Source organism: Lemur catta, chromosome 2, assembly GCF_020740605.2.
Source record: "Lemur catta isolate mLemCat1 chromosome 2, mLemCat1.pri, whole genome shotgun sequence".
Classification (NCBI taxonomy): domain Eukaryota; kingdom Metazoa; phylum Chordata; class Mammalia; order Primates; family Lemuridae; genus Lemur; species Lemur catta.
Window position 1 is genome coordinate 109448048 of NC_059129.1, and position 26663 is coordinate 109474710.

Genomic DNA, 26663 nt, shown 5'->3' on the forward strand with positions numbered 1-26663 from the left:
AATAGTAAGGTGAACATAAAATAACAGTACTTTCTGACTTTAATGGCTGAACAATGTATTTCATTCAAAATTTGCTTGTTAATATATTTAATCAAGAACTGTGAGGTAACTTAAAATTGGAATGTCAATTTAAAAAATTATTGATTTTTAAATTTATTTTTTGCTTAAGTATATCAAGTTCCCAATGCTTATATATTTTTTATTTTGGCAATAAGCATATTTATTTACAAATAAGCTTGGTAAACAAGAAAGGGGAAAAAAACAAATATATAAGAAACAAAAACCACTTAATAAATATTTTAAAGTTCTATAATAAAGATGGATTATTAATGAAAAATTGTTGAAAATACTAAAAATGAACTATTTATCCATAAGTATTAAAACTCTAAGCATATGAATTACATTAACACCTCTCCAAGCATTTGGAAAATTGATAAGAAATTAGAAAAAATTCTTTTTAACAGAGTCAAGAGGAAGTTCTTTAGAGAGGTGCTAAATATATTTTGAAAATATTTCACAGTAATATTTCTTTTATTAGGTTGTTCTTAAAGTAGTGGACTTCTGCAGTGTAAGAAGGTAAATTGGCTCAAGTTAAAAAAGAAAAGAAAAAAACCATCGGTGAGACGGGGCTCACCTCAAAAATGTCTTGGGCTGTTTGGGTGGCACTGGCTGTGGAAGTGGTTTGCTGCTGTTGAACTCAATATCGTGGACTGGAGAATTAGGAATGGGATCCAGGCGGTTAGGATGTCCATTGCCCACTCCACCAGATTCCAGAGCACTTAGATTGGGAACACTCACAAACCTGTTTGTTGGTGATTTATCATTCTTCTTCTTTTGCTGCATTAAAAATAATACATGTGAGGATAGTCCCTGCATAAGGACAAATGAGAAAACAGGCATAGGACAGAACAGAAATTTGGCATGGGTAAATTTTGGAAGCTTTATGTTAAATTAAGATGTTAAAATTAACTGGTGTTACCCAAACTGTGGTCTGGGAATCCTTGGAGGTGTTCTTTATCTACATGGAATCCTCAAAGGACAGAAAGAATGAGAAAGAAATACTTAGGAGTGGCTTATGGGTAAGGGAGGAGGAGGTAAAAAGGGTGCCAAGAGGTAAAGAACACTGGGAGCAAAGGGGAAAAGAGAGGGAGAAAGAGCAGCTCTTGCAGATACCACAAGGTTACATGGATTCAGGCTAAAGTTAGGAGAAGGAGTAAGGTTAAACATAATTTTAAGAGAGGTCCATGACATTTAGCCATCTGTCAAAGGGAGGCAGTTCTTGCCTGGAAAAAAAAAGGAATGAGAAAATGCTTGGCAATGTATTTTGAAACAAATCTTACATTTCTACTTAAGACCTAAAGCTGACTTAGAGAAATAATTTGGTTTTAAATTCACTGTGACATCTTTCTGAAGAGAGAAAATAAATCTGCATAATTAAATCTAATTTCCCAATTAATTGGCAGTATTAAGTGGTTCATATTTTTTAATGTAAAGGATATAAAACAATAGTAATCAGTATTTTTTATTGTTTGAATCTATCTTTAAAATTAACAGATAGGCCGGTGCGGTGGCTCATGCCTGTAATCTTAGCTCTCTGGGAGGCTGAGGTGGGAGGATCACTTAAACTCAGGAGTTCAAGACCAGCCTGAGCAAGAGCAAGACTCCATCTCTACTAAAAATAGAAAAAAATTAGCCAGGCGTGTTGGTGCTTGCCTGTAATCCCAGCTATTTGGGAGGCTGAGGCAGGAGGATCACTTGAGCCCAGGAGTTTGAGGTTGCTGTGAGCTAGGCTGATGCCATGGCACTCTAGCCCAAGTGACAGAGTAAGACTGTCTCAAAAATAAAAAAAATAAAAAGATTAACAGATAAAAAGAGGCATACGGGCTGGGTGTGGTGGCTTACACCTGTAATCTTAGCACTCTGGGAGGCCAAGGTGGGAGGATCTCTTGAGGTCAGGAGTTTGAGACCAGCCTAAGCAAGAGAGAGACCCCATCTCTACAAAAAATAGAAAAATAAGCCAGGAGTGGTGGCATGCACTTGTAGTCGCAGCTACTTAGGGGGCTGAGGCAGGAGGATTGCTCAAGCCCAGGAGTTTGACAATGTAGTGAGCTATGAGGACGCCACTGCACTCTAGTCCTGGTGACAGAGCAAGACCCTATCTCAAAAAACAAAACAAAACAAACAAAAAACCCCATACAATTGCAGATTATCATAAAATCTATCAGCTTGCAAATCATTAACTTTCGTCTCAAAGTATTTTATTCACACCTCTAGAATCAGTGACCATCCTCTTGCTATGAGGAATAAAAATTAACATGTAAGATATTTAGAATATCTTATCTTTTGCTAATTAGACATATGCTAATTAAATTTGTGAAATAATTTGTTGCATAATGACTTCAGAGTTTGGGAAATAATGCAATTAACACAGAAGATGGAATTTTCCTTTAATTATAAAGTAATCCTCTCACTATCTAGACATTTTCCTCTATGTCATATTCTGTGAACAGTCTCTGACAAGAAGCCTATTTTAGCATAACCAGAAAAAGAAAGGAAGAATATCTTCTTCAGAACTATTTGTGAAAAGTAAAGTTATTATTAGGAGTCAAAAGTAGTTTGAAAGTTCTTAGAGATGTATCTTTTGCATTTTCTTATTCTAGTCACCAGAGGGCATAATTAAACCTACTTAAGGTTTCTAGTTTAAGAAATCAAAAGTATCACTGGTAAAGTTCTACAGTAATGATTTTGCATCTAAAATTTTAATTCTAATAAAATAATAAATGAAAATATTTATAGTATATGTTGTTTCCACAAGATTCAAAATCTTGCTTTATAATTAAAAGCTTATTTCATGTTAAATTATGAATTTAAAAATGAAAACTAATTATATTCATTCATTTACCAATTATTTATTGAGCGCTTTCTACGTGCCAGGCAGTATTTTAGGCTCTGAAAATAAAGTTATGTGCCTGTCTACTTTAGTCATTCTGTTCTACAAATCATTCAAGTTTAAAGTTTGGAGAAGGCCGGGCACGGTGGCTCACGCCTGTAATCCTAGCCCTCTGGGAGGCCGAGGCCGGTGGATCGCTCGAGGCCAGGAGTTCGAGACCAGCCTGAGCGAGACCCCGTCTCTACTAAAAATAGAAATAAAAATTATTTGGACAACTAAAAATATATATAGAAAAACTTAGCCGGGCATGGTGGCACATGCCTGTAGTCCCAGCTACTCAGGAGGCTGAGGCAGTAGGATCGCTTAAGCCCAGGAGTTTGAGGTTGCTGTGAGCTAGGCTGACGCCACGGCACTCACTTAGCCTGGGCAACAAAGTGAGACTCTGTCTCAAAAAAAAAAAAAGTTTGGAGCACTTTAACTTGTAATGGAAGGATAGATTCAGTGTTCTTAGCAGAGAAGTTTTATGATCTTTGAAAGCAAAATTTCTGGGTAAGGGTATGATGTGAAACTTAATAAAATATGAATTTAAAAACCCACTTTAGCACTAGCACTTTTATTTATTCAACTGTTGATTTCTGCCAAAAGATTCATAATTCCTGTGAAGCTGATAAATAAAATTATTTATTCTTTATTACTTGCTTTATTCACAGAACAATTTGTGGTGGCTTTTAGAGAATGTGATGAAATTTTGCATATGAACAAATATTTATTGAATACCCACTATACCGAAAGCACCATGATTGGAACCATGGGAAGGTAGGGTACAAGGATGTGCAAGACTTAGACATGTCCATTTCAAGGCTCTTCTATTTGTCTTAAGAGAGTGACAAAGTATCAGAATAAATTATACTCAATTTTAATTGTCAAGAACAGTCATTAGACTGGAAGAAGTAAAGCCCTTCTCTAAAAAACGGTAGGCAACAAAATACATGTCAACTTAAGGTCCATTAAGATGTTAGGACTGGCTGGGGACAGTGGCTCATGCCTGTAATCTCAGCACTTTGGGAGGCCAACGGTGGGAGGATCGTTTGAGGTCAGGAGTTCTAGACCAGCCTTGGCAACATAATGAGATCTCATCTCTACAAAAAATAATTTAAAAAATTAGCCAGATGTGTTGATATGCACCTGTAGTCTCAGCTACTTGGGAGGTTAAGGCAGGAGGATTGCTTGAGCCCAGGAGTTCGAGGCTGCAGTGAGCTATGACCATGCCACTGCACTCCACCTTGAGCAACACAGTGAGACTCTGTCTCAAGAAAAAAAAAAAAGTCAGGCCTTACGCTAGGGATAGCTGCTGGGTATTCAGAACTGGAGTATCTTTCTGGGCCCCACAGAGGTATGTGATCAGTAAAGAAATGACAAGAAATTGTCTTAAGGAAAGTTAAAAGTTTAGTTTTCTTTGGAAATATGAAAAAAGGTAGACTCAAAGTTTTATGATATTGATAGAATAATATTTTAAGGAATATGAGTATTAAGAGTCTCATTCTGAAAATGAAGACAAATAATTCATAAATTTTAGTGCTAGATTATTAAATTTAAGAAAACATTTTGAGGAACTTTATCCTATGCTGCTCCAAATATTTTACCAAATTTTTAATCAAGTTTTAAACCATATCCCTATTTTACAGTGTTTATAGCACATACCTTAGTCAATGGATTAATAACACCAACAGTAGGACTTGAGTTAAACACTTTGTTGAAGTTAGTTTCTCGATTGACTAATTCCAGCTGGTAAAATTTATTATCCTCCTATGTAAAAGAATTATAAACATCTTTTAAATATTTTCTATGAATATTTTAAAAACTTAATTGTTTAAATGCCATTTCATTCAAAATTTAATATAAAACCTGAATGTAGATTTATATTCCTTGTTCAAAGATTTCCATGCCCAATTGCTGCTGTCTTAAAGATTGCCGGTAAGTCTTCAACACCTTTTAAACTCTATACTCAGGGATTTGACTCTACCCTCTCATGCCTTTTCCTCCAAGACTGGATCTAAATGTTTTATTTGGTCCCATCTCTGTTTCACAGGGCTAACTGTGCAGTTTTAGCAGGTCTAACTTGCATTCATAGAGTTGTGTGAATGGTTATTTCCACAGATGAGGATGGTACTATGATAAATTATTATTCTTCAGTATTGTAAACAGATTTGACATCACCTAATATGAGACATCCATCTATTATTGCAGTGGTAATCACTGAACAGGGAAAAAGTGAATGGCCCATATAAAGATAAAAGCTTGACCTTTGGCTTCAACAAGATGTGCTAATTGAACAAGCAGACTGTGGGAAGTCCATAAGTAAACAGAAGACTGCATGTGAGAGTGCAGAGGTGTGCACTGGTAGAACTAGGTTCTAGTGGAATCTCTTAATGGTAGCACTAGATTCCTGATCCCGCTCTTGGTTACCTGCCACTGACTAGCTGTGCTGCTTTCAAAAGCTACTTTGCTCTTTCTGTTGTGAGGATAAAATACAATTAGATCTATAACACCTCCCGAATGATTACGGGGAACTCAATAGCTATTAATATTTCTATGGACCACAGCTGAAATACACTTAATACACTTGCTAATTTCATGTGTGAGATATACTTTTCCATGAGTCTACTGCTATCAGATACAGCAATTGATAAGGCCTGTGCTTATGTTCACAATACTTAGACTTGGAAAACCGAGTGGCTGCTAGGTTGAAGCAGCACATTGTCTCTCCAAAGCCTGCCCCTGGATTCCATCTGTTGTTCTCAACCTATATCTGTTGCTTTCAGCAGGAACTTCTAGTCTCAGATAACAGGCTGGCTTTCCTAAATGCTAAAAGGGATGTGTTGAGGAAAAGGATGTCAGAAATAAATATTGCTCTTATGCTCTTTTTGCATGCTAAAGTCCAAAGTTTTCAGTTGAAAAGATCAATGGGCATGAAGAGTGACTAGCATTCTATTTCTAGTTTCATTGTGAAAGATTTTCATTTGTTAGTGGCAGTAAAAAGCAGTATTTTAATTACTCATCAAGACATGTAATTTTAGAAGATTCTGAAATGTTTTATGAATTTTAAAACATTTATGTATTTTTTATTCTTAGGAATAGTAGCATTAATGAAGGCAATGGATTTATAGTTAAATCTGTGTTTTCTTGCCTGATGGACTTCTCAGATCTCGCAACACCTCAGTGTTTCTGACTTTCCAAGAAAATCCACGTAGCTTTCCTTAGACCATGCAGCCCCTTTTTCTATAGAGTATCTCTTTGGATCAGTGTTTGGTGGAACAGAAATTAACATGATTAACCTGGACTTACACAATACAGGTTACTACATGAATGTGGTTACTATTCTTTCCTAGCCAATTCTAATTCGACATGTATAATACACACATGTATACACACTTTAATAGTATATTAATTATATAATGGTAATGACATATTAAACATTCAAGATGTATCAAAAAGACTATTTCTTTTTAAAAAATACTAAAGAAAGAAGCACAATTCCCTTACCCTAATACCAAATTTAAATATTAAAAATTACTTTATATTATCCTTATTCATAAACATTTTAAAAAACTTTTAATGCACAATTCTACAATGCACATATTTTGTACTTTTTATTTTCATTTAGCATTACTTAAAAATATTTTCCCATGTTTTCCCAATCAACAGTCTATTGATTACTAACATGGTTAGACCAAAACCAAAATATCTTACAATTAGTTTCTTTATGATCTGGTCTCTTTCTGTAAGCATGGCTTTTAATTCTGTTATCATCTGTATATCTTCTGGTTTTGATTCTCTCATTAGATATTTTTCTTCCATTTCTTCTAGTCTAAAAACAAGAAAGCCTTTAGCTCATTGATATGACCCAAACACATTCTTTTGTAATACTTACATTTTAAAAATTAGTCTAAACACACACAAAAATTTGAAACAAAACATTTTTTTCCTTAAAACTTTTAAGTAAAACGACATGATTTCTTCAAGAGCTATACTCTTATATTAAAGGCTTTCCAAGGGTAGATAATGTTATTAAAGGCTTTGCATATTATGTTTTGAAGAATTTACTCATTTAGGTCATTCAAGAGTATTTGGAGATGAAGTGAGGTGAGCTCTGCAGAGAAAATCATATGCTGAATGATACTAACCTAATAAATACAGATTTTATGTTAGAAATGTAGGCTTACTATTAGGAGTGCTTACCATATCGTGTGATGACATAAGGCTTGGTAACATATATAAAAAGGACGAGAAAAGAAGGATACAGAAGAAAGCGGAACAAAGGACACACATGTATGACATCATTCTTTCCTGGTTTATGGAAAATATAGTTTAAAAATTCTGTATTATCAGCTAATACATATAAACTTTTAAAAAGGTTCATCAGGTAAGAGAAGAATTATACTTCTTTCTAGGCCTATTCTGCCCTGAATGATACGAGATAGTAATAGGCCTGAATGCCACTGACCGCTAAGATAGAGGCCACTTTTTAGAAGCCGAGGTGACACACCCTGCAGAGTCTAAGAATATAGCACAGGGCAGATTGAAGAGAATGCAAATGGAAACTACTGGTTTAGTTTGGAAAAAAGCACTTTCAGTTTTAGAAAATGCAAATAATTAAAACAATTAAAATTTTATTGTCTTCAGAATATAAATGATAGAACTTAAGGCTGAATAAAATTATGGTTAATGAAGATTTCACAGAAAAAACTATTTACTGAACAAATATTGAGTGACTTCTAGGTAATCTATCTTCTAGAAATCAGTGATCCACTCCTGCCCTCCTGTGCCCCCCCATATTTCTCCCCCAAATCCTATAGGGGTGCCAGAATCTTCGTGTATTCGAGTACCATGAAACCCCTCCACTAACTCAACCCAAGGTAAAGATCTGGAGATGACATGTGGCTCCCTACCCAGCTCCCTTCATTAAAGTTCTAATCTGGGGCATGGGGAGGTATGAGGGTGAGGAGGAAGTGTGGGTTAGGAAGTGACTGTCTAAGGATCAGTTGGGGCTTTTTCAGTTCAGTGTGATGTTATTTGTACAATGTGTAAGTTTCACTATCTTCACTTTTGTTCTTTTGTGACAATGCAAACTAAGTGAAAAACAGTGTTCACTGAGCTCACATAAAGTGACCTTGCATTTTATCACAGTATGGCAAGGGTAACTCTTACGTATTTTATGAGAAAAGGTTTTAAGAAGACCCAGAAATACTGATCTTGTCAAGGAAAAAGGCATTTGGGTTTTATGCTGGAGAAGCCACAAGATGTCACTGGAGTGCTTTCTTTTATCATTAAAAGCAAAGTACAAGATTTTTTAACTGCTTTCTGCAGCTGACCAAGAATACTGGTGTAAGTGGTAGCTAAATAACTAAATTTAAAACCTTATTTAAAACTATTATTTCTTTTTGTTCTAGTACAATAAGTTAAAGTGAATCAAAAGCAATTAGTTATAATCTCTGAACCACCATTTTTGCATAATAAAGGCATGCCCTGAATCCAAATTCTAGTGTTTTTATTTAGCTTAAACATTCTTTTCCTATAGAATTATTATCAGTTAATCCTCTCCACAAAATATCTTTACATCTCCAAAAATATTTAATTAAAAGATACCTGGATATTAAAGAAGAAAAAATAATTGATTAAACTGAAGAAAAATAATCCTTATAAACACAAATGGGAAAGCATTAAAGGAGAGAACAAGTAATATGATATAGATTTAACTTGCGAATATATTTCAATAATACAAAATTCTCATAGGAAGAAGACTTGGTACTATCCCGATATCCCTTTCAAGCCAACACGATTCAACATTTTCCCTTTCTTCAGTTGCTCCAGGCAGCTCTCTATACCATCACTGCTTCTCAAAGACCAGGTGTGAACAACTGGTGATACACGGGATTTTAAGTTTGTTCTTCTTTAATCCTTCTGATCACAAGAAGGAGAAAGTCTGTTTGGTTCTATGTATCTTAAATGGCCTTCATAGCATATGTTTATTATCCTATTTCACAACACTCAAGCACACCTTGAGCCTCAATACTAGCTAGAATCTAATGACAGTGTTTTATTTTCACGGAATTTACATTTGTATAATTATAGCTTAGCTTCTATTCAGAGGAAGGGATAAGATTTTTCAGGAGTGATAAAGGTTTTACTGTAGTGATACAAAGTTTTCCTGTGAAATGTTTAAGTTAATATTAGTCAGTTAAAAAATATTAAGAAAATAATACTATAAATAACCGGAAATGACCTAATTCCCTGGGAAACTCTGCTTTGTGAGTAATACACAAGTACATGTAGCCTTTTACTCAAAATACAGATTTCCATTGAAAGTAATAGAAAGAACAGAAAGGAGAAGTAGAACACACAAAATTACTAATTAGGGTCACTGATGGATTCTCACCAGGCATGCATGCCCTGATTTGATTTTGTTTTTTGGCCCTAAGAATATATAGGTCAAGGTCTATGGTTCATGGACAACACAGGGCTAAATTATAAATGCCTAAAAAGCAGTATTGAAAGTTTCCAAGTTATGGTCCCTCCCATGCTGTTTAAAAAAAAAGGACCAAAAAAAAAAAAAAATCAGTGAATTTGAGATTTTTAGAGCCAAATAACAGTATTGTTAGGTACACATATATTCTAGAATTTTAATTTGGCAAAGATGAAAAACTCTATTATATCATCCTGTCTTATGTAAAGGAAATAATGTAATTGCAACCTTTTAACACTGAACTTTTCTTTCCCCCTAAATTATGAGCACAGACTCTGACTTGTGACAAGACTACTACCTCCTTACTTCACAAAGCTTATGAAAATAACCTGAATGGTAGATTAATAGATGAAAGGATTCAAAACTTTTAAAGAATAAGTAATGCTGAGGTAGTGGAGTGCTTGTTCTCAATTAGGGATTACTGACCTATTTAAAATCCAAGTACAGAAACTCAACGTTTCTCTCAAGAAGAAATGATCTTTTTTTCCAGTAGAGTAAGAATTTAATGTAAATTAAACCTAAACAATCAGTAATAATCTCTGACCCATCTTCTTTGCGTAAGAATGATCTGCCATGACCCTAGACTGTATTTTCATTTAGCTTTAACTTTCTTTACCTATAGAATGAATCATTTAGATTAAATCAAATAGCCCATTCTCTCACTTGTTTCTAAAACAAATGGAAACCATGACATTTTTATTACATATGAGGTTTTTACTAAGATACTATATCACCAAAGAAAATAAAATTTCTATAGAACTCTCTGAAACTCTAAAAAGACTTTAGTTCCCAGCACTAGAGAAGATGATTTCTAATAATCACTCCATAAGAGATGTAGACTCTTATCAGTATTTCTACAATAACTGAAAGGACATTTTCTCTCCTTTATATTTGCCGTCCCGCTCTTCCCTGGAGTCCACCAGTATCTGGGGCAGAAGCAGAAGCAAGAAGCTTCCAGCTGCTCCAGAGCTTCCTCAGCTCCTGGCTTTGCCTGACAGGCTGAACCGTGTTCCCTCGTCCCTCCACTACCACCACCTTCTAAGAAACCACAGGACTTTTCTGGTTTTAAAGCTTTAAAGCCTGGGTGCAGTTGATTTGGAACTTGAGCAGGGTACGCTAGTCCTTGGGAACAGCTGGAACAGACTCTCCCTGCTCCCCACCTCTGTCTAAATCCAAACCATCCCGCGGATCCAAGCAGGCTGCATTTAAGGATATGGGCCAGAAATATCCAACAGTCTAAAACTGCTTTCCAGCAGGGTAGCCACTGGTCTGTATGTGGCTATTTACACTGAAATAAATTGAAATTAAATGACATTTTAAAATTCAGTTCCTCAGCTCCACTAGTCACAGTTTCAGTTTCAATAGCCATTTGTGGCTAGTAGCTTACATACTGGACAGAGCAGATACAGAATCTTTTCATTATCACAGACAATCTGGTGTAAGCACTGAGTGAGAATAAATTTTATGTGTGTTTTGTTTTTATCTAAAAGAGTAAACACCTAAATCTAGAGGTTAATTATATGACAGCAGAAGGTTTCTGGTGAAAAAACAAATACAGTTAGTTAGCTTAGACCCAAGTTGAAGTATAAAATGAAGGGTGGGTCTAAAAAAGCAGATAAATATTTTACTTATCTGCAAAACTAATTCTTCAATTATTAAAAATGATCATAATACAGAAAAACTAAGTTATTATTCATACTATCTACTGAAAATTCATAATGTGCAAAACCATATACAACAGAATAAAGTAAAAACAAAGACATAACCTTTACTCTTTGTAAAGTAACATTCCTAAGGAGACAGGACACACGGATGGACAGAGGTTATTCTTCTTGTGAGCATATTTTTTCAGAGTATGAAGTGGGGCATGCCAGGATTTCAGCCTCTGCCTGATGAGTAACACTGAGGCCAGCAGAAATGACAGCCAAGGCACTGAGGTTTATTATATCTCATTTCTGCAAAATACGTGAGGTTATGAGGTCTTATACAGAGCAGATACCTGAGCTCGTACTGTGGCTCAAAAGGATTTAAACATTACCTCTAATAATAGGAAACACCAAAATCACGGTGGTTAGAAAATTAACACGAGTCTCCTCACCATTTCAAGGGCAACTAAAAGTGGTAAATAAGATGGGGAATCTTTTTTTTTTTTTGAGACGGAGTCTCGCTCTGTCACCTGGGCTAGAGTGCTGTGGTGTCAGCCTATCTCACAACAACCTCAAACTCCTGGGCTCAAGCAATCCTCCTGCCTCAGCTTCATAAGTAGCTGGGATTACAGGTGCACGCCATCATGCCCAGCTAATTTTTCTATTTTTAGTAGAGACAGGGTCTCGCTCTTGCTCAGGCTGGTCTCGAACTTCTGATCTCAAGTGATCCTCCCATCTCGGCCTCCCAGAGTGCTAGGATTACAGGCGTGAGCCACCGAGCCCGGCCTATGGGGAATCTTCATAAAATTAATTCATGAAACATTCATTCACTGAGTGCCTGCTAATGTGAAGATTCTGAATATGTCCATCAGAAAAAGCACCTCACCTCAGAGGACACTCAATAAATGCCAACAACTGGGGGCTGTTCTGTTGTGGCTTAATGTGTGTGGGGGGTGGGTAGGGTGCCTATGTATGTAACAATATTTACTGTGAGACTGACCTGGTTACATGGATGAAATAGGAGGAAATGATTTTTAGATTTGAGGAAGGTAATCAAAATAGTAATAATGTGGGAGGTTATTCTAGAATGTAGTTGACAACACAGAAGAATCTTAGAAGGAAACCAAGGTCAGCTTGGCTGATAAAAAGACAGTAGACAGGGAATGAGGGTTGTTGTTGGATGATGTAGAATAAGGCACATTAGAGCTAAGCGTTTACATTTGACTTTGACACTGAGGGTAAAGAGATTAGTCACTAATTGTGACTTTATTGAAGTATGTGTGTACATATGTACATATAGTTTTAAATGCATGTTTTTAAATTGATACGGAGCAGATAGACTACAGGTGAATGAACCATTAGCAGCAGCTTAGAAGAGATTAATTCTGAGATAAGTTATATTGTACCAGGGTTTAGGCCACAGAGATGGAATGAATACAGACTGCATTGATTACAACAGTTTATAAGTGTCTAGGAAAGAGAGGAATTATTAAATATTTTTAAAGAACATAAGCAAGAATTAGAAATTTTGGCTTTAACAATATTGGTGTTACTACATATGAGCAGTAACTTGTAATGGTTTTCCTTTATTGATTTTGCAAATAATAAAACAATTAAATGCTTATTTTAGGAATCAAATACCTGAGTATAGAAAATAAAAAGTCTTTGCTCTTTCCCATCTCCAGTATCTCCTAATCCATTCTCTTGAGAAAACTACTATTATTCAAAAGTTTGTATTTGTTTTTTAAGTTATTTTGACATTTTTGTAAAATATGTATTATTAGTGTGTATATGTGTATGTATAGGATCATAATATTTATATTGTTCAAAATATGTTCTTTTTCCTTAACATTATATAATGGACATAGTTTGAGTTTTCACCATGGCATGAATGTTCGTGATCCTGAGGGAAATTATGTAGATAAGTATTATCCTAGTAGATTTGTAGCAGTAGCAGCTGATAAAACCATCATTCAACTGCCGTATCCTAATTAAAGAACATACCACACTGCAATTACCATCTGTAAGACAGCACTAAAGTTTTCTTTCATAACTATCATTTTTAATAGAATCAAAGTAGCTAATCTGAGGTTAAACACAGTGCTCCTCAGTTTATTATCTACATACGAATTTTCTTGAATACAATATAACTTACGACACTTGTAAAGCTGCATTTATTTCCTTGAGTAGCTCGTTAGTCTTATTAAAATCTGCCCGCATGATATTTTTCTCTCTGAGGTGGTCTGCTGTCATGACATCCAACTCTTTTTCGAGTCTCTTGTTTAAATCTTGTTCATGCAACCTGTTTAATTTATTTTTAGTTAAGAAAATGTTATTCTGAGGTCAAGCTTTCAAAACTTCTATACTCTACCAGATTTGAAATGGTTTTGGCATAATATATAGAAAATTAATGTATACAGCCTAAATTAAGCTACTTACTTTGCTATAATCTTCTAGCTTGTGTTAAAGTTGTCTCCTTTAATGCTTTTTCAAGTAACATTTTTAAGAGATTTTAGTTAATTATTTGCAATTTCCAAAGTTCATGAATATATATACATCATTCAAAATATAAACATTTCATCTATGTTCTGGATTATAACAGTCATTAAAGTAAAAAGTGGTCTTCAATATCTTACTAGAAGATCACTCTAGTCACAAAAACAGGCACGAATTTGCTAAATATCGTGGGAACAGTTTTTCAGATAACACTGCATATCCCTTCTGTTGTAATGATAGCATACCTTATCTGTTGGTTAGATTCACTTCGTATTCTGAGAATTTCTTTCCCCTTAAATTCCAGTTCTTTGGTTAGGGCACTTATATTCCCATGAAGGTGCTGTACCTCCTTATCCAAATCAGAGATGTGATGCTCTCTGTGTCTTAATTCTTCTTGTAGATCTGTTATTCTACACATGTGCTCCTTACTCTATAAAATACAAGTAATTTTTAAAAATTTTCTACACATCTGCTCTGTTTGTGTTCATCTGAAGGAAAGAAAATGAAATACTGGAATGTCAAATGTAATTATTCTAACATTTCTTCAAAAGCAAACTGCTGAAATGAGATAACCTCAAGGCCTCTTCTCTTTCCATACACGTAAGAAGTGTTTATATGATATAGCTTCAATAATGTCAGCATTACAAGGGACCCAAAAGATCATAAAAACACATCTCTCTCATTTCACAGATGAAGAAACCAGTACTCAAAGATGATTTATAATCAGTGGTACAGCTGAGATTATATAGATTTATATGGTCTTGCAGTAAAATGTTGGTACCATTGTCCTTCAATCTAAAAGGAATCTGCATCTATAGAGGCCCTCCCCCAAAACACACACACAGACACACACTCTCCCATGGCTTAGAAAGCAGACCCTGTCTGTTTAGTTCTGGTCTAGCAGTTTTCTTATATGACAGATAAGCTCCTTTCCGTTTTCCTAAAAATCACTTTTTTTGACTTTTACTTCCATTTTCCTTAAAAGTCACTTTTGTTTTCTGAATTCTGGAGGCCTAGACATTGTCAATTTCAGTGTAAGCCCAGTTGAAGAGAATACAACATCCATCCATGGTTACAAGGTGGCTCATTTAAAACTTTCTAGCAATGAAGAGAAGATTTGGGATGATCATTTAACATAGGTGAAGACTAACAAAGTGAAAGTCAAGTTTAATAAAGTAATAAATAACAGCGTTAATTGCACTATGCTTAAAAAATCCATCCATCCAGACACACATACATTCCAGATCACACACTATCTAATTAGAAGACACTTGGCCAAAGAGCAAAGTTAAAAAGTGTAAATAGTACCTGTGCTAGAATGATATGGAAATACAACTCATCTTTCTTCTTCTTGAGGACCTGCTTCTTTTGTAGCTGAACTACCCAATATGACTATTTAAACTCAACTTTGAATTAATTAAAATAAAGTAAAAATGAAAATACAGTTTCTTGGTCACACTAGACATATTTGGCCCACATGGCTACTGACTACCACTGTGGATAGCACAGGTATAGAACAGGTCCATTACCACAGATATTTCTATTGCACAGTGCTGTCCTCACTCTTATTGTTATTTATATTTCATTGTTCACTTTCCCAAGATGCAAATGAAATTCAAAACATTCAATTAAAATGTCATAAAATAAAATGTAATTTTATGACCAATATACTGAAATCTAATTACTTATCTCCTTTTAAAAGTAAAACTCTTCAATATGGATAGTAATAACTAGTAAAAAATATTTATTACAAAATAATTGTGAACACTCAATCTATTCACATTAATCATCACAGAACAGACTTTTCTTATTTTACCTGTTTTCTGCTGATGTCGATGCTTCTCTCCAGTTCCATTTTAGCCGCTGCCAATTCTTGATGATGACTGTGCCGTAACAAATCAATTGCAGCTGCATGTTGATGGTTTAGTTCTGAACGTAGGGAAGCTGGAAAGAAAGGAGAAAAAGTTGTCTTGCAAATTTCACAAGTATTATTGATATTTTAGATAAAAATTATAAAAGTCAGAGAATATTTTTACAATTATAATGCATGTATATGCCCATTAAATTATTAATAGATTATTTATACATGATCATGAATTCAAACATGGACTATCATATACTATCATCAATTTAAAGTTCATGCAGCTTTAATAAGAATATGCAAAAATTTCAAATGGTAATGAATAAAGGCATTTCTGTGTATGCTTTCAGTTTGCAGGTAAAGTGCTAATGGAAATAAAATGTTTTTAACTCTTCTCTTTCAGTATTAGAATAATAAAATTTTAGAGGTGAATGGTATCACAAATATTTAGGAGGCAACTTCCCATCCAAGTAAGAATTCTTTTGTAATATCCCTGAAAGACGTTAAGCACTGGCTGGTAAATGCATCTGGTGATCAGAAGGTCATCACTTTCATTTCAGTTTGGGATTGATTATTTCATACAACCCAAAACATTTATTGAATGCCAGGTACTATTCTAAGGAAGAATAACATATGACACTGTCCTTATAATTGCATGGGCTAGAGGGGAAAACATTATGTCAAGGAATTAAGTGGGATATCAGAGATGAATATTAGGTATGATGAAAGAACAGTGGTGGGAGAACCCAAATTTCCTAGGAGAGGGGATACTGTCACGAAGGAATTGTCACAGTAACTGTGTCTAAAAGACCAAGCAGTGGTTCTTCAAGTAAAGGAAAAAGCATTCAGGAAGAAGGGATACCATATAAAGCAGAAAGAACCCAGTCTGTCTGGCAAACTATACGAGGTTTGATACGGCAGAAGGCCACTGTGCACATGGTCACTGGAAAGAAAATGGAACCCAGACTGAGAGTCTGATAAAGTTTTAGTACAAAATGCTTTTTACTTTAACCTTAGGCTCATGGTTCTCAAATTGGGATATGTGTGGCAGTATGGCTGAAGGAACTTGGAGATCATACATGATTATCTTCTCAAATATTCATTTTACTTAAAGATTTTTGGAAAAGCTGTTTTTTATATTAAAATCAACAGATAGATAAGTGAATAAAATATAAATTATAAATTTTAAAGCTAAAACATGAGACTTCAAAGAAATGCTGTGCTTGTAGTTAGCCAATTTAGGCTCCTCCTGAGACTTCCATGTGAAGCATGAATTCAGTCTCCCCTGGTGTCAAGGGCTTCCTCAGTGGAAAAAGGTGGGACTGAGGTAGGATGTGGGGAATCACTGAAGCATTTAAAGTAGGAAGTCACATGGTGAGATTTGAGCATTCCAAAGTTCGCACTGACTGGAGAAGGTTCCGGCAGTAATCCAGGCAATAAATGCTATGACCACAAACTAAGTATGGCAGAGGACTAAAGAGGAAACACAGATAAGAAATATCTACGAAGTGGAACAAACAGGATGTGGCAGTGAAAGAAAAAAAGCTGAATGTGACTCCCATCTTCTTTGTTTTGGCAACTGGGTAAATAGTGATACTGTTAATTAAGTATGAGGTACGGGAATATAAACACATTTTGGACTATAAGAAGATAGTTGATATTTTAAGATGTTGAGTATAAGTCAGAATATTTGTCTAACAGGCAGTAAGAAATATAAATCTAATGTACAAGAAAAGAACTTTGGTCTAGAAGTGCATATTTGAGTCACCAGCACACAGATGGTAGCTGGAGCCATGGATGTGGAGCCAATCATTCAGAAATAGGCTGAAGACTAAAAAGCAGATCAGAAGGCTGGGGGCTTACTATGGCTTGAATATGAGTCGTCCGTTCTGAGATGCATGTTGAAATCTGATTGGCATTGTCCTGGTGTTGGGAGGTGTGGCCTTAAAAGAGGTGATTAGGTCATTAAGAAGTATGAATGCCTTTCTCACAGGAATGGCAGGGCTAGCTAGTGCAAGAGTTCAGCCCCTTTTCTCTCTAGCACTCATGCCCTCTCCCCTTCCCCTTTCTTGCCATGTTATGAAGCAGCATGAAGCCCTCACCAGATGTGGCCACCAATCTTGGACTTCCCAGCTTCCAGAACTGTGAACTATATAAACCTCTTTCCTTTATAGATTACTCAGTCTGTGGTATTCTGTTATAGCAACAGAAAACAAACTAAGACAGGGCTGAACCCTGGATATAACAATATTTAACAGATGCATGTGGAAACAGGACTGGCAAATGAGATTAATGGCTAGAGGTCAGAAAAGTAAGAGTACAGTAAGGACAGTATACTATCATGAAAATCAAAGGGAAAAAAGTTCAAGAAGTGGGTGATTCCACCTAGTCCCACAAGTACAAGTGGAAGCCCCTGTGGTGTTGCTTGCATAGCCAGAGTACCAAGAGGGCCAAGGGCAATTCACTCTACTGTTTGTGTTCTACCCATTCTGCTCCACCTTACTTGCCTCTTCATCTGGTAACTTCAAATAAAATACGCAACACACTTAAGACATTGATCTTGATGTTTCAGAATTTTAAAATAAAACTTTGTGATTTTGTGTTGAATTTTTAAGTGGAAGAATGTACAAATAAATATGACAAGATTATAATCCTTTCAAAATACCAAGCATGGCCTTTCCTTCATCTTCTAATTCAAAGCGAAGAGTCTGAAGTTCCTGTTCCATTTCTACCCGGAAGCCCTCCATAGACTCTCTGTGTGCATCTTTTAATGACTGAAGCTCTGCAGAATGTTTTTGTTGTAAATGATTTTCAAGAGCCTAGAACAGGAGAAACAAATTCAAATTATTATGCTAGAATATAGGAAGGAAAATGCAAATAAAAGAGATAATAATTTAGACTCTGAGGGACAATGTTAAAAAAAATAGAAAGTAGTTTCCAAAACTCAGTTATTATTTCAGAAATACAAGGTGTATTTACTTCATTTTCAAGAAAACTAGATACGAGACAATCACCATTAGAAAAAAATCAGTAGGGTCATTTCATTCATTTATTTCATTAGTAGAATAAATAAATCATGAAATCAGTTTGATTCAATATATTTTGCTTGAAGTAGAAATGTGGACCCTATACATATAATTATTTTCTAAAGCTGCTAAGGGGTGTAAACTACCTAAAATTAATAAATAATTCTTCTATGTGCACAAATTTAGACTTAGGAAAGAGGAAGAGGAAGGCATTACCAAGAAAAGATCTGATTAGAAAAAAAGCTACAAGGACTTTTATAACTCCAATCCTATGAAATCTTTTGTATGTGTTTTCAACAGCCATTCTTTGCACCTGCATTTGTGAGAAGCAGCAAAAACTCTGAGAACAAGTAGCTGGAATAGTATATGAAGGCTTTCATGTGATTACTTTAAAAAGCCGAGCCAGAGAGAAGAGACTACATGTGGCTACGACTAAGAGAAGACATATGGCTACAGGAAAAAAATTAGAGCTTAAGGCACTTCAAGGTAAGAGATTAAACTGTGACAGTAAGGTTTTGGTTTTTTTTAACTATACTTTATAACATGAAATGATTCTGAGAAAAATACCATGTTGTAATTAGGGCTATCTTTCTTTAATCACTACTCTAAAATGCTGTGTTTTTAAATTATTATTTGGCTACTTACGCTCACTGTTTTACAAGTGTTTTATTTCTGAAAAATAAAGCATGGGTTTTTAAAAATACAAGTAAAATAAAGGACTTTTAGTTTAGACAATGTTACTTAGGTAGCTGGCTACCTAATGACAGTACAGTAAAATTACAGGTTCTGATTCCTTTTGAACAATGATTAAACTTCCATAAGACTTATGCATAAAATTAAAATACTGATATGAGAACTCATGTGCTATTTCAATTCATAAATGGTATCCGATAAATAGATTATTTAGCAATGCAATCAGGCCTAATTTTTAACCAAAAAAAACGTCCTTGACTTTTTAGGTAAGGTTAACAGACTACAACTTATTGTATGGGGAAGAGTTAATTGTTTTAAAAAGAATATGACTTTTTTGTTTTACTCATTTCTTTATAACATACCTCTTACAATAGTGCCTAAACCCAAATAAAGGATTACGAAACAATCTTTCTCTGTAATCACTATATATGGTGAAAAATTATTGTTAGTAAAAGCGTATTCTTCCATCAAATCTTTATCTTAATTATAATACGGTCCTTGGGAGCAACTGAAACATACAGTGTTAAGAAATGAACTAAACCAAAATGAAGCATACTAAGACTATGTCAAACATTTTAATACAGAACCAAGTAATGGATATGCAAAGACTCTGGCATATGATTAATCCAATGTATCTATTTGATTTAAATACCTTCTGACTGAGTTGGTTTCACTACTTTTCACATAGCCTTTAGGGCTGTATACAAAGGAATTATACTATTTTAAAACGTCTCCAATTTCACTTAATTGTGAGTTTTGTACATAGGAAAGAAAGAATGTGAAGGAAAAAATTTGGAATAAAAAATATAAATTCCTTGGATATATTTCCTTTCTGTGACCCAGAGTGAAAGAGAAAAATTAAAATTTCAATGCAAGACTATTATATGTACAAAATGTATTACATAATTAGAATGGTTATAGCTCAGTAGGATGATGTTAAAAGATTTAACTGAATTTATTTCACTATTTCAAAGCCACATGGTATATGAGTCTCACCATAAACTTGGCATTATGATGGGAAAAAAGAGTTGGCTCTAGTCTAATTTATCTGCTCTAGTATACAATTAGCATATATGTTTAATCACTATGACTCATCAGGAAGTCACATCCTAGAAAACACATTTAAATAAAACAATATGTTATTTTTTTGGAGCAAGAAATGAATTCTTAAGAATCTGAAGGCTAATTATTATTAGGATGTTGGATTACTTTGGAGCATGTGTCACATTAAACTTACTCTTTGTTCCTTTTCCTTTTCTTCTTCCATAGTTTGAAATGCAAGGACATGTGCTTCTTTTAAGGATTTATGTCTTTGTTGATGTTGTTCTTCTAATTCTTCAAGCTCTTGTGTAAGCCGCTGTCGTTCTTGTGTGAATTGGGCTTGCAGTTGCTGCAAAGAAGTCTGAGACTGGGAAAGCTGAATCTCCAGATTCTGTTTCAGCAAGGAAATCTACACCACAGAATGGTGCACAGTGAAGAATAAATACAAGGGATATATTACAAACTACCAATTGAAGGGAAAAAAGTATTTCAAAGATGTTAACTTTAGTCAAATAATGGCCCCACTGTCTAAAGAATATGGCAGCCCACATTTAGAAATACAATGAACACCTATGTTGGTTGCACTGCAATAAAAATTCATAACATGAAATAAAAACATAACAAAACTAATATATTTACTAAGTTATAGTCACTTTGAGGAAATAGTATGAAAAGTTAAGCTACTTATTTGTGAAGTAGTAAAGTGAAGTAGTTAAGACTGTGAGCTCTGAGTTAAAACTCTAGCTCTGCCACTTGTTAGTATCAACACCTCACCAGGCTTTGGAGAGAATTAAGTCTGTTACTACATATAGTTCATTTAGGACAGTCTCTGGCATGCACTACACGTTCAATAAATGTTAGCTAGGAGTATTTGAGAATTAAAAACCTATTCTTTAAGAAGATTTGTCAGTTTATAATTTAGAATCCTTATGTAAAATAATTTATTTTTGAATTTTGATTTAATTCAAACAACTTGCAAAGTTTTAAGTTTTTTAAAAAGCATAAACATCCCACAATCTTTCTAGTTAGCCCTTATAATCAGGTGCTTTTCTTTTACTATGGAAAACCGATTTGTTACACCTTACTATGTCTGCATCATTTCTAAATGTTTTAATATATTTAGGTCTTTTTTTGTAAGAATAAAAATATAAAACACATGTATATGTATATATTTAATATGTTCATATATGTGTTTGCTGAAACCATTTAATTTGATCTATTTCTATTCTCATATACAGGATATTGTAACTTGAAACTGTATAACTCAACCATATTCTAAAAGAAGTCTAAATCTAAGAGGAACTTAGGGGAACCAGATAAAAAGTTGTAAAATGTGTTCCATAAGCAACTTAAGACACTTGTGTGTTTATATACCAGTAAAACTGTTTCTGTGGCCAAAAAAGCCAACGAAAAGTGGAAACTTTAAAGTGAGTTTTGTAATGGGAAAAGACTTTCTTCTGATTGATGGAAGGCAGATATTGGTTGCCTCATATATCTCACAAAGAAAGGTACCTGGGAAAGAAGAGAAAAGGTGGGAAATCATTGGAGATGCAAAACAAGAAAGGAAGAAAGAACCATTCTTTGGAAAACAAAAAAGGTCAGAAAAAAGCTGCTGCTATCTCACTTTAAAAGGCAGCAAGCAGTCACGGACTGTAGTGAGCTTAGAGTGATGATCAGCTGTCTAGCAAGGCTTTGCACAAAGTTATAAACCAGGGTTAGTTGTAAAGATTAGCACATTCCCTCATGGCAATAGTCAAGCACTGGTGAGAAATGATACAAATGACATTGATGTTCAATCTGTTTTAATGTATTTCCAAAGTGACTTTACCTGTTGAAAGTTTATGAATTCCACTGATTAAATTCTATACAAACCTAAGGTTTCAGGGATTATTTTATAGGTTTGGAGCCAAGGTGGAACTGCAACACTCTGTATAGGCAATACAACCCCCTATACCTCTAAATAGAGCAGCACCCATGATTTACAGACTGAAATAAACCCTGCAACTGTGAAAAGCGCATGACAATGTCACAGCCATAGCTAAGGCCATACTTGTGAAGATAAATCACACTATGTGACTTCTCACCATTTTATGCAGGAAAAACCAAGACGAAATAAATATTAAGGACAGCCCAGAAGGAAAAAATAAATTATAAAAGGGTAACAGGCAATGAAAATATGTGTTTGTGAACACTGATGTGTCATTGGTAGATCCATTATCTGCTCAGCCAGCTGGTATTTGAAATAGAGAAGGCGCCTAGCCACTCTCTTCCCAGGTCCAACCCTAATCCCAGCCTCAGCACGAGGACCTGTGTTGACTGCCTTGTATTTCTCTTGTGATAATTTGTTAGAATCTATATGGGAAAGCTGGGAAAAGTGCATGTTACACATGGAATAATGATTGATATGCTCAAAGTTCTTACTTGGCACCTGACCAACTGGGGACTAAAATCTACCCAGCATTCTGCTAGCCGTCCACACTGATACAAATCTGTGTCTACCCAAAAAGATGAGTATGTTTTTCTGCTTTGCACAAAGTCACCATATAGGCTAGCACAGGCCCTGGACCCCATCCTCTAACTGAGTGTGCACTTAGATTACTAAGAATCCAATCAGTTCACAATGGTGAAGCTTGTTTTCCACAATATCAACTTCAAAAGTTCATTGCATCAATAGATTTCCCATGTGTTAACTGGACTAAAATTTGACTCACAGGTAAGCTAGTTAAGAATGAAACTTATGAAGAAATATAACATTTAAAAGGAATGAATGAATGAATGAAGTACCACAGTTATATAATAGTTATATGTTTAAAATCTATGAACAGTTTTAAATTTATCCAGCTTAAATAAAATATACTTAAATATTTTACATTATAATATACTTTACCTTGAAAGAACTCCAAAATAGTACATTTCATCTCAGGATATATGATTAATCTTTGTATCTACACTCAAGAAAACAATACAAACTATATGCAGAAAGATATTGTCATGCATTTTAATGTTCAAAACACTTAGATGTTTTATATTATTAACTTTGAAAGCACACCAAAATAATATTAAGGCTATCTAAAATCTCCAGATTCATGCTCAAGACAGTAACATAAATTATATGCAGAAAGCCTTAATCATGCAATGCAGCATCAAAATTTATTTTGTTCTTTTTGTAAATAAATTTGTAGAACTGCAATAAATAATCAGCCTTTATTCAGCAAGAAAATTACACAGCACTTTAAAAGACAAATAATGAGCAAAGCAATGTAAAATGAACTAATGTTTTATAGCTATAATTAAAACAGCTGAGTTTAATATATTTTATGGAAATACATATTAATGTAAAACTTCATTAATTCAAAACAAAAGAGAACAAAAATGAACTTTGCATTAAAAGGTTTGGGCAACCTTGGTCAGTACTTTTGTTACAGAATCCTAGAATATCTAGAAAGGCATGTGTTGAATAAATGAATAATAGCTGTTCTGAATTATATATTATATTCAAATTATGTAGTATGTGGCATTAGTTTCTACACGTTATAATTTTAAAATTTTTAGTGTTTTTTATTTTGCTATTTTTAAATAAACCAAGGAAAATCTTTATTTCAGAAAAAATCTGTTCTATATTTTTAAAATTCTTACCATAGCAATTTAGCTATGAATTATATAATATATTCTACTGGCTAATAGGTACTAGATATTTTACAAACAATTTTAAAGGCCAAACTGTACTGGTAGTAATTGCTACCTTCTGATCTCTACCATTTAAAATACCATTGTCTTTTTGAAAAAGTTTTGCTGCCTTTTTAAAAATAAAGTATTGAACATAAAGTTTTATAAAATTTTCAAAAAGAAAAAGTAAAATTAAAAATATATGGATTCTGTATCTCCACATGGTGCTGCAGAAGACCCCCCTGAAATATTAAATCAACCTTTGGTCTTTGATGCAATGTTGGTGTCATTTTTCCCAAAAGACATCAGTCTTGTTACAGAAATGAAAGAATACAAAAAGTATAAAATAATTTGTCCTCAAAGCATGTCTGGAGATAGTAATCTGTGGTTCTCAAACCTGGCTGTGTATCAGAACCATCTCTGTAGACTCTGTCTTTTTTAGAGACAGGGTCTCACTACGTTGCCCAGGCTGGCTTCTAACTCTTGGCTTCAAGTGATCCTCTCCCACCTCAGCCCCTCAAAGTGCTGGGATTACAGGCATGAGCCACCACATCTGGCCTCTGTAGACTTTAATAAAGATAGTTGCCTAGGCCCTGATCCCTTGAGATTCTGATTTAGTAGGTCTAGAATTGGGCCCAGGCTGCTCAACATATTTTTATTCCTAGTTACCAAAGTAAAAAGCACTCACTGGGGAAATTTTACAAAGATAGGAATATATACAATAAAAAGGAAAGTCTCTTTCATTCTCTTTCCTTGCCAAATCCCAATCCCTAAGGCTAACCAGTGTTAATACTTTGGTATGTGTCTCTGCAGACTGTAATAACTTACGCCTCTCTTGATATAATTAACTCTTTTGGTTTTTAAGCTAGATCATGTGTAAATGGTTAGATAATTTTTATCAAATGTAGATAATATATCTGCCATGATCTGACAAAAATATTAGCCATGTCTTATACACAAAAGCTAGAGGCCACAGGGCACACCTCAAAACATCAATGCTTTGTGATCATAGTAGCTAAAACAGTGATCCTTGGGGCAGCTGATGGGGACAGACATTTCATAATATATGTATCACACTGAGACATAAACACCCTTCAAATGTGGAACTGTGAGGTGCCCTGACCTGCAGGTGTGGATGGGGTGGTATTCACACACCAATGCGATGTAGCTTTCTCCAAGATAAGTATGCCAAGGAATTTATTTAATAATGTTTAATACCTTTCCCATCAGGGAGGCCAGTGAGTTTGTGTTTTTGTAGTTTTTTTCCCCTTCAAAGTAGTATTCGTAGGGTATACATGATATTTAAATAAGCCCCATTCTTTGAATGGCTACATAGACAACCCATGGCAGGCACTGTTCCTACCCTTTTCCTTTCTTCCCAGTTAGCTGAACTCTTGAGTTTGTTCAGGGATTCAATAGAAATCCCTAGAAGGTAGGCCCCTCTGCTAGCACCAACAGATGAATTATGACTGGGACAAGAAAGGCACAATAATCTAATTCTAAGGCATTAATATTAAGTCCAATACTTTCAAGTATATAAAGCAACATTAAAAATTGCTAACCTAGGTTTGGTAGAGAATAGTAAGAATAATTAATATGTCAACAACTTATGTAAAATGTGTGAAGGTGCTCAAATATTTTAATTCTGTGATTTTTTTTTACTTTTTAACCACTAATTTGCTATTACCGAAGAGTCTAGTCAAGAAAAGTAAATTTATACTTATAAAATTATGAATTATGGATTCTGAATTGTTCATAATTTTTTGGTATTTTCTAAAAAGACTTATAAACTCAGTATATTAATGATGCTTCTTAATGTCCTTAAGATATTTGTGGCATATGTTCCCAATTATTCCCTTATTCTTAACGAAAACTAACTAGAAATCATCTATAAAGGAGAGATGAATCAACAATCACATGTTTACTAGAAGACAAGGTGTAAAGAGAAGAATTTTGCTAAGCATTAAGCTTTTACATGGAAGGTGGGGATAAAGCTGCAGAGGGGCTGGGTAGGCGCTCACCCTGCTGAGCATGGCACTCTGACAAGGTCATACTGTTGTGGACAATGACAGAGTGAAAAGGGGATCTTTAAGGACTATGATGTTACAAAAGAGAATTAATTAAATGGGGATTTCATGGTGTTACCAACCCCTGCTTTTTTTTGGTAAGAGATGAATCAAGGCATTCCTATTTCCAGTCGCCAATAGACTTAATTTCAATAAGATGGTTTTTATTTAATGGATACCTTTTCATTTATAACTATTAAGGCAAAAGTGACTATGCTGTCACAAATATTCTGAAATACAATTTAGTTAATTTTGAAAATAATCGTATTTTGGGTTCTTATTTCTATCCCAATTAGCACATATGTCAAAACATCTGGATCGATATAGCTATTATGCCAAAATTCTTACTATGTTCTATATGACTACTAAAAAGAATTTTTAAATGCAGCTTTATTTCACCAACACTGTGATAAATGTTTGTTGCATATTTTTAAACAGATTTTTTAAATGCTGCTAAATGTATTTGTAGATTTCTAATTTATTTTTTTTCTAGTAGAAAGAAAAGCTGACTAGGAAAGGCAGGTAAAATTTTTTTTAGGTAGTAGAAACAAATTAGGGATATATGAGGAAACAGTTTCTAGTAAGTATCAGAATTCCACAGGATATCTCTAGACTCAAAACTCTGATTTCTCTAGGGCAGGGGTTGGCAAACTACAGTTTGTTTTTGCAAATCAAGTTTTATTGCAAGACAGCCACACCCATCATTTACATATTGTCTATGAGTATGCTCATACTATAGCAGCATAGTGGAGTAT

General features: G+C 34.5%; 1 protein-coding gene across 10 annotated transcripts in view; it reads right to left on the bottom strand.

The window, feature by feature from the left end:
* Positions 1–26663, bottom strand: part of FAM184A (family with sequence similarity 184 member A) — a 99483-nt gene that overhangs the window by 1325 nt on the left and 71495 nt on the right. For 3 of the 10 annotated variants that reach the window (XR_006733559.1, XM_045544263.1, XM_045544267.1), the window contains 8 exons: positions 20373–20585; positions 18082–18235; positions 15372–15499; positions 13801–13985; positions 13215–13361; positions 6641–6758; positions 4592–4696; positions 635–837 (listed from right to left, as the gene is read on the bottom strand). Coding sequence is in view for 9 of the 10 variants with exons in the window: in XM_045544263.1 (XP_045400219.1) it covers positions 635–837; positions 4592–4696; positions 6641–6758; positions 13215–13361; positions 13801–13985; positions 15372–15499; positions 18082–18235; positions 20373–20585 (1253 nt within the window). In the remaining variant the exon portion in view is untranslated. Of the gene's footprint in view, positions 1–634; positions 838–875; positions 1284–4591; positions 4720–6640; positions 6759–13214; positions 13362–13800; positions 13986–15371; positions 15500–18081; positions 18236–20372; positions 20586–26663 lie in introns of those variants that run through there. The other 7 variants (XM_045544268.1, XM_045544270.1, XM_045544265.1 and 4 more) reach the window with 7 other exon arrangements.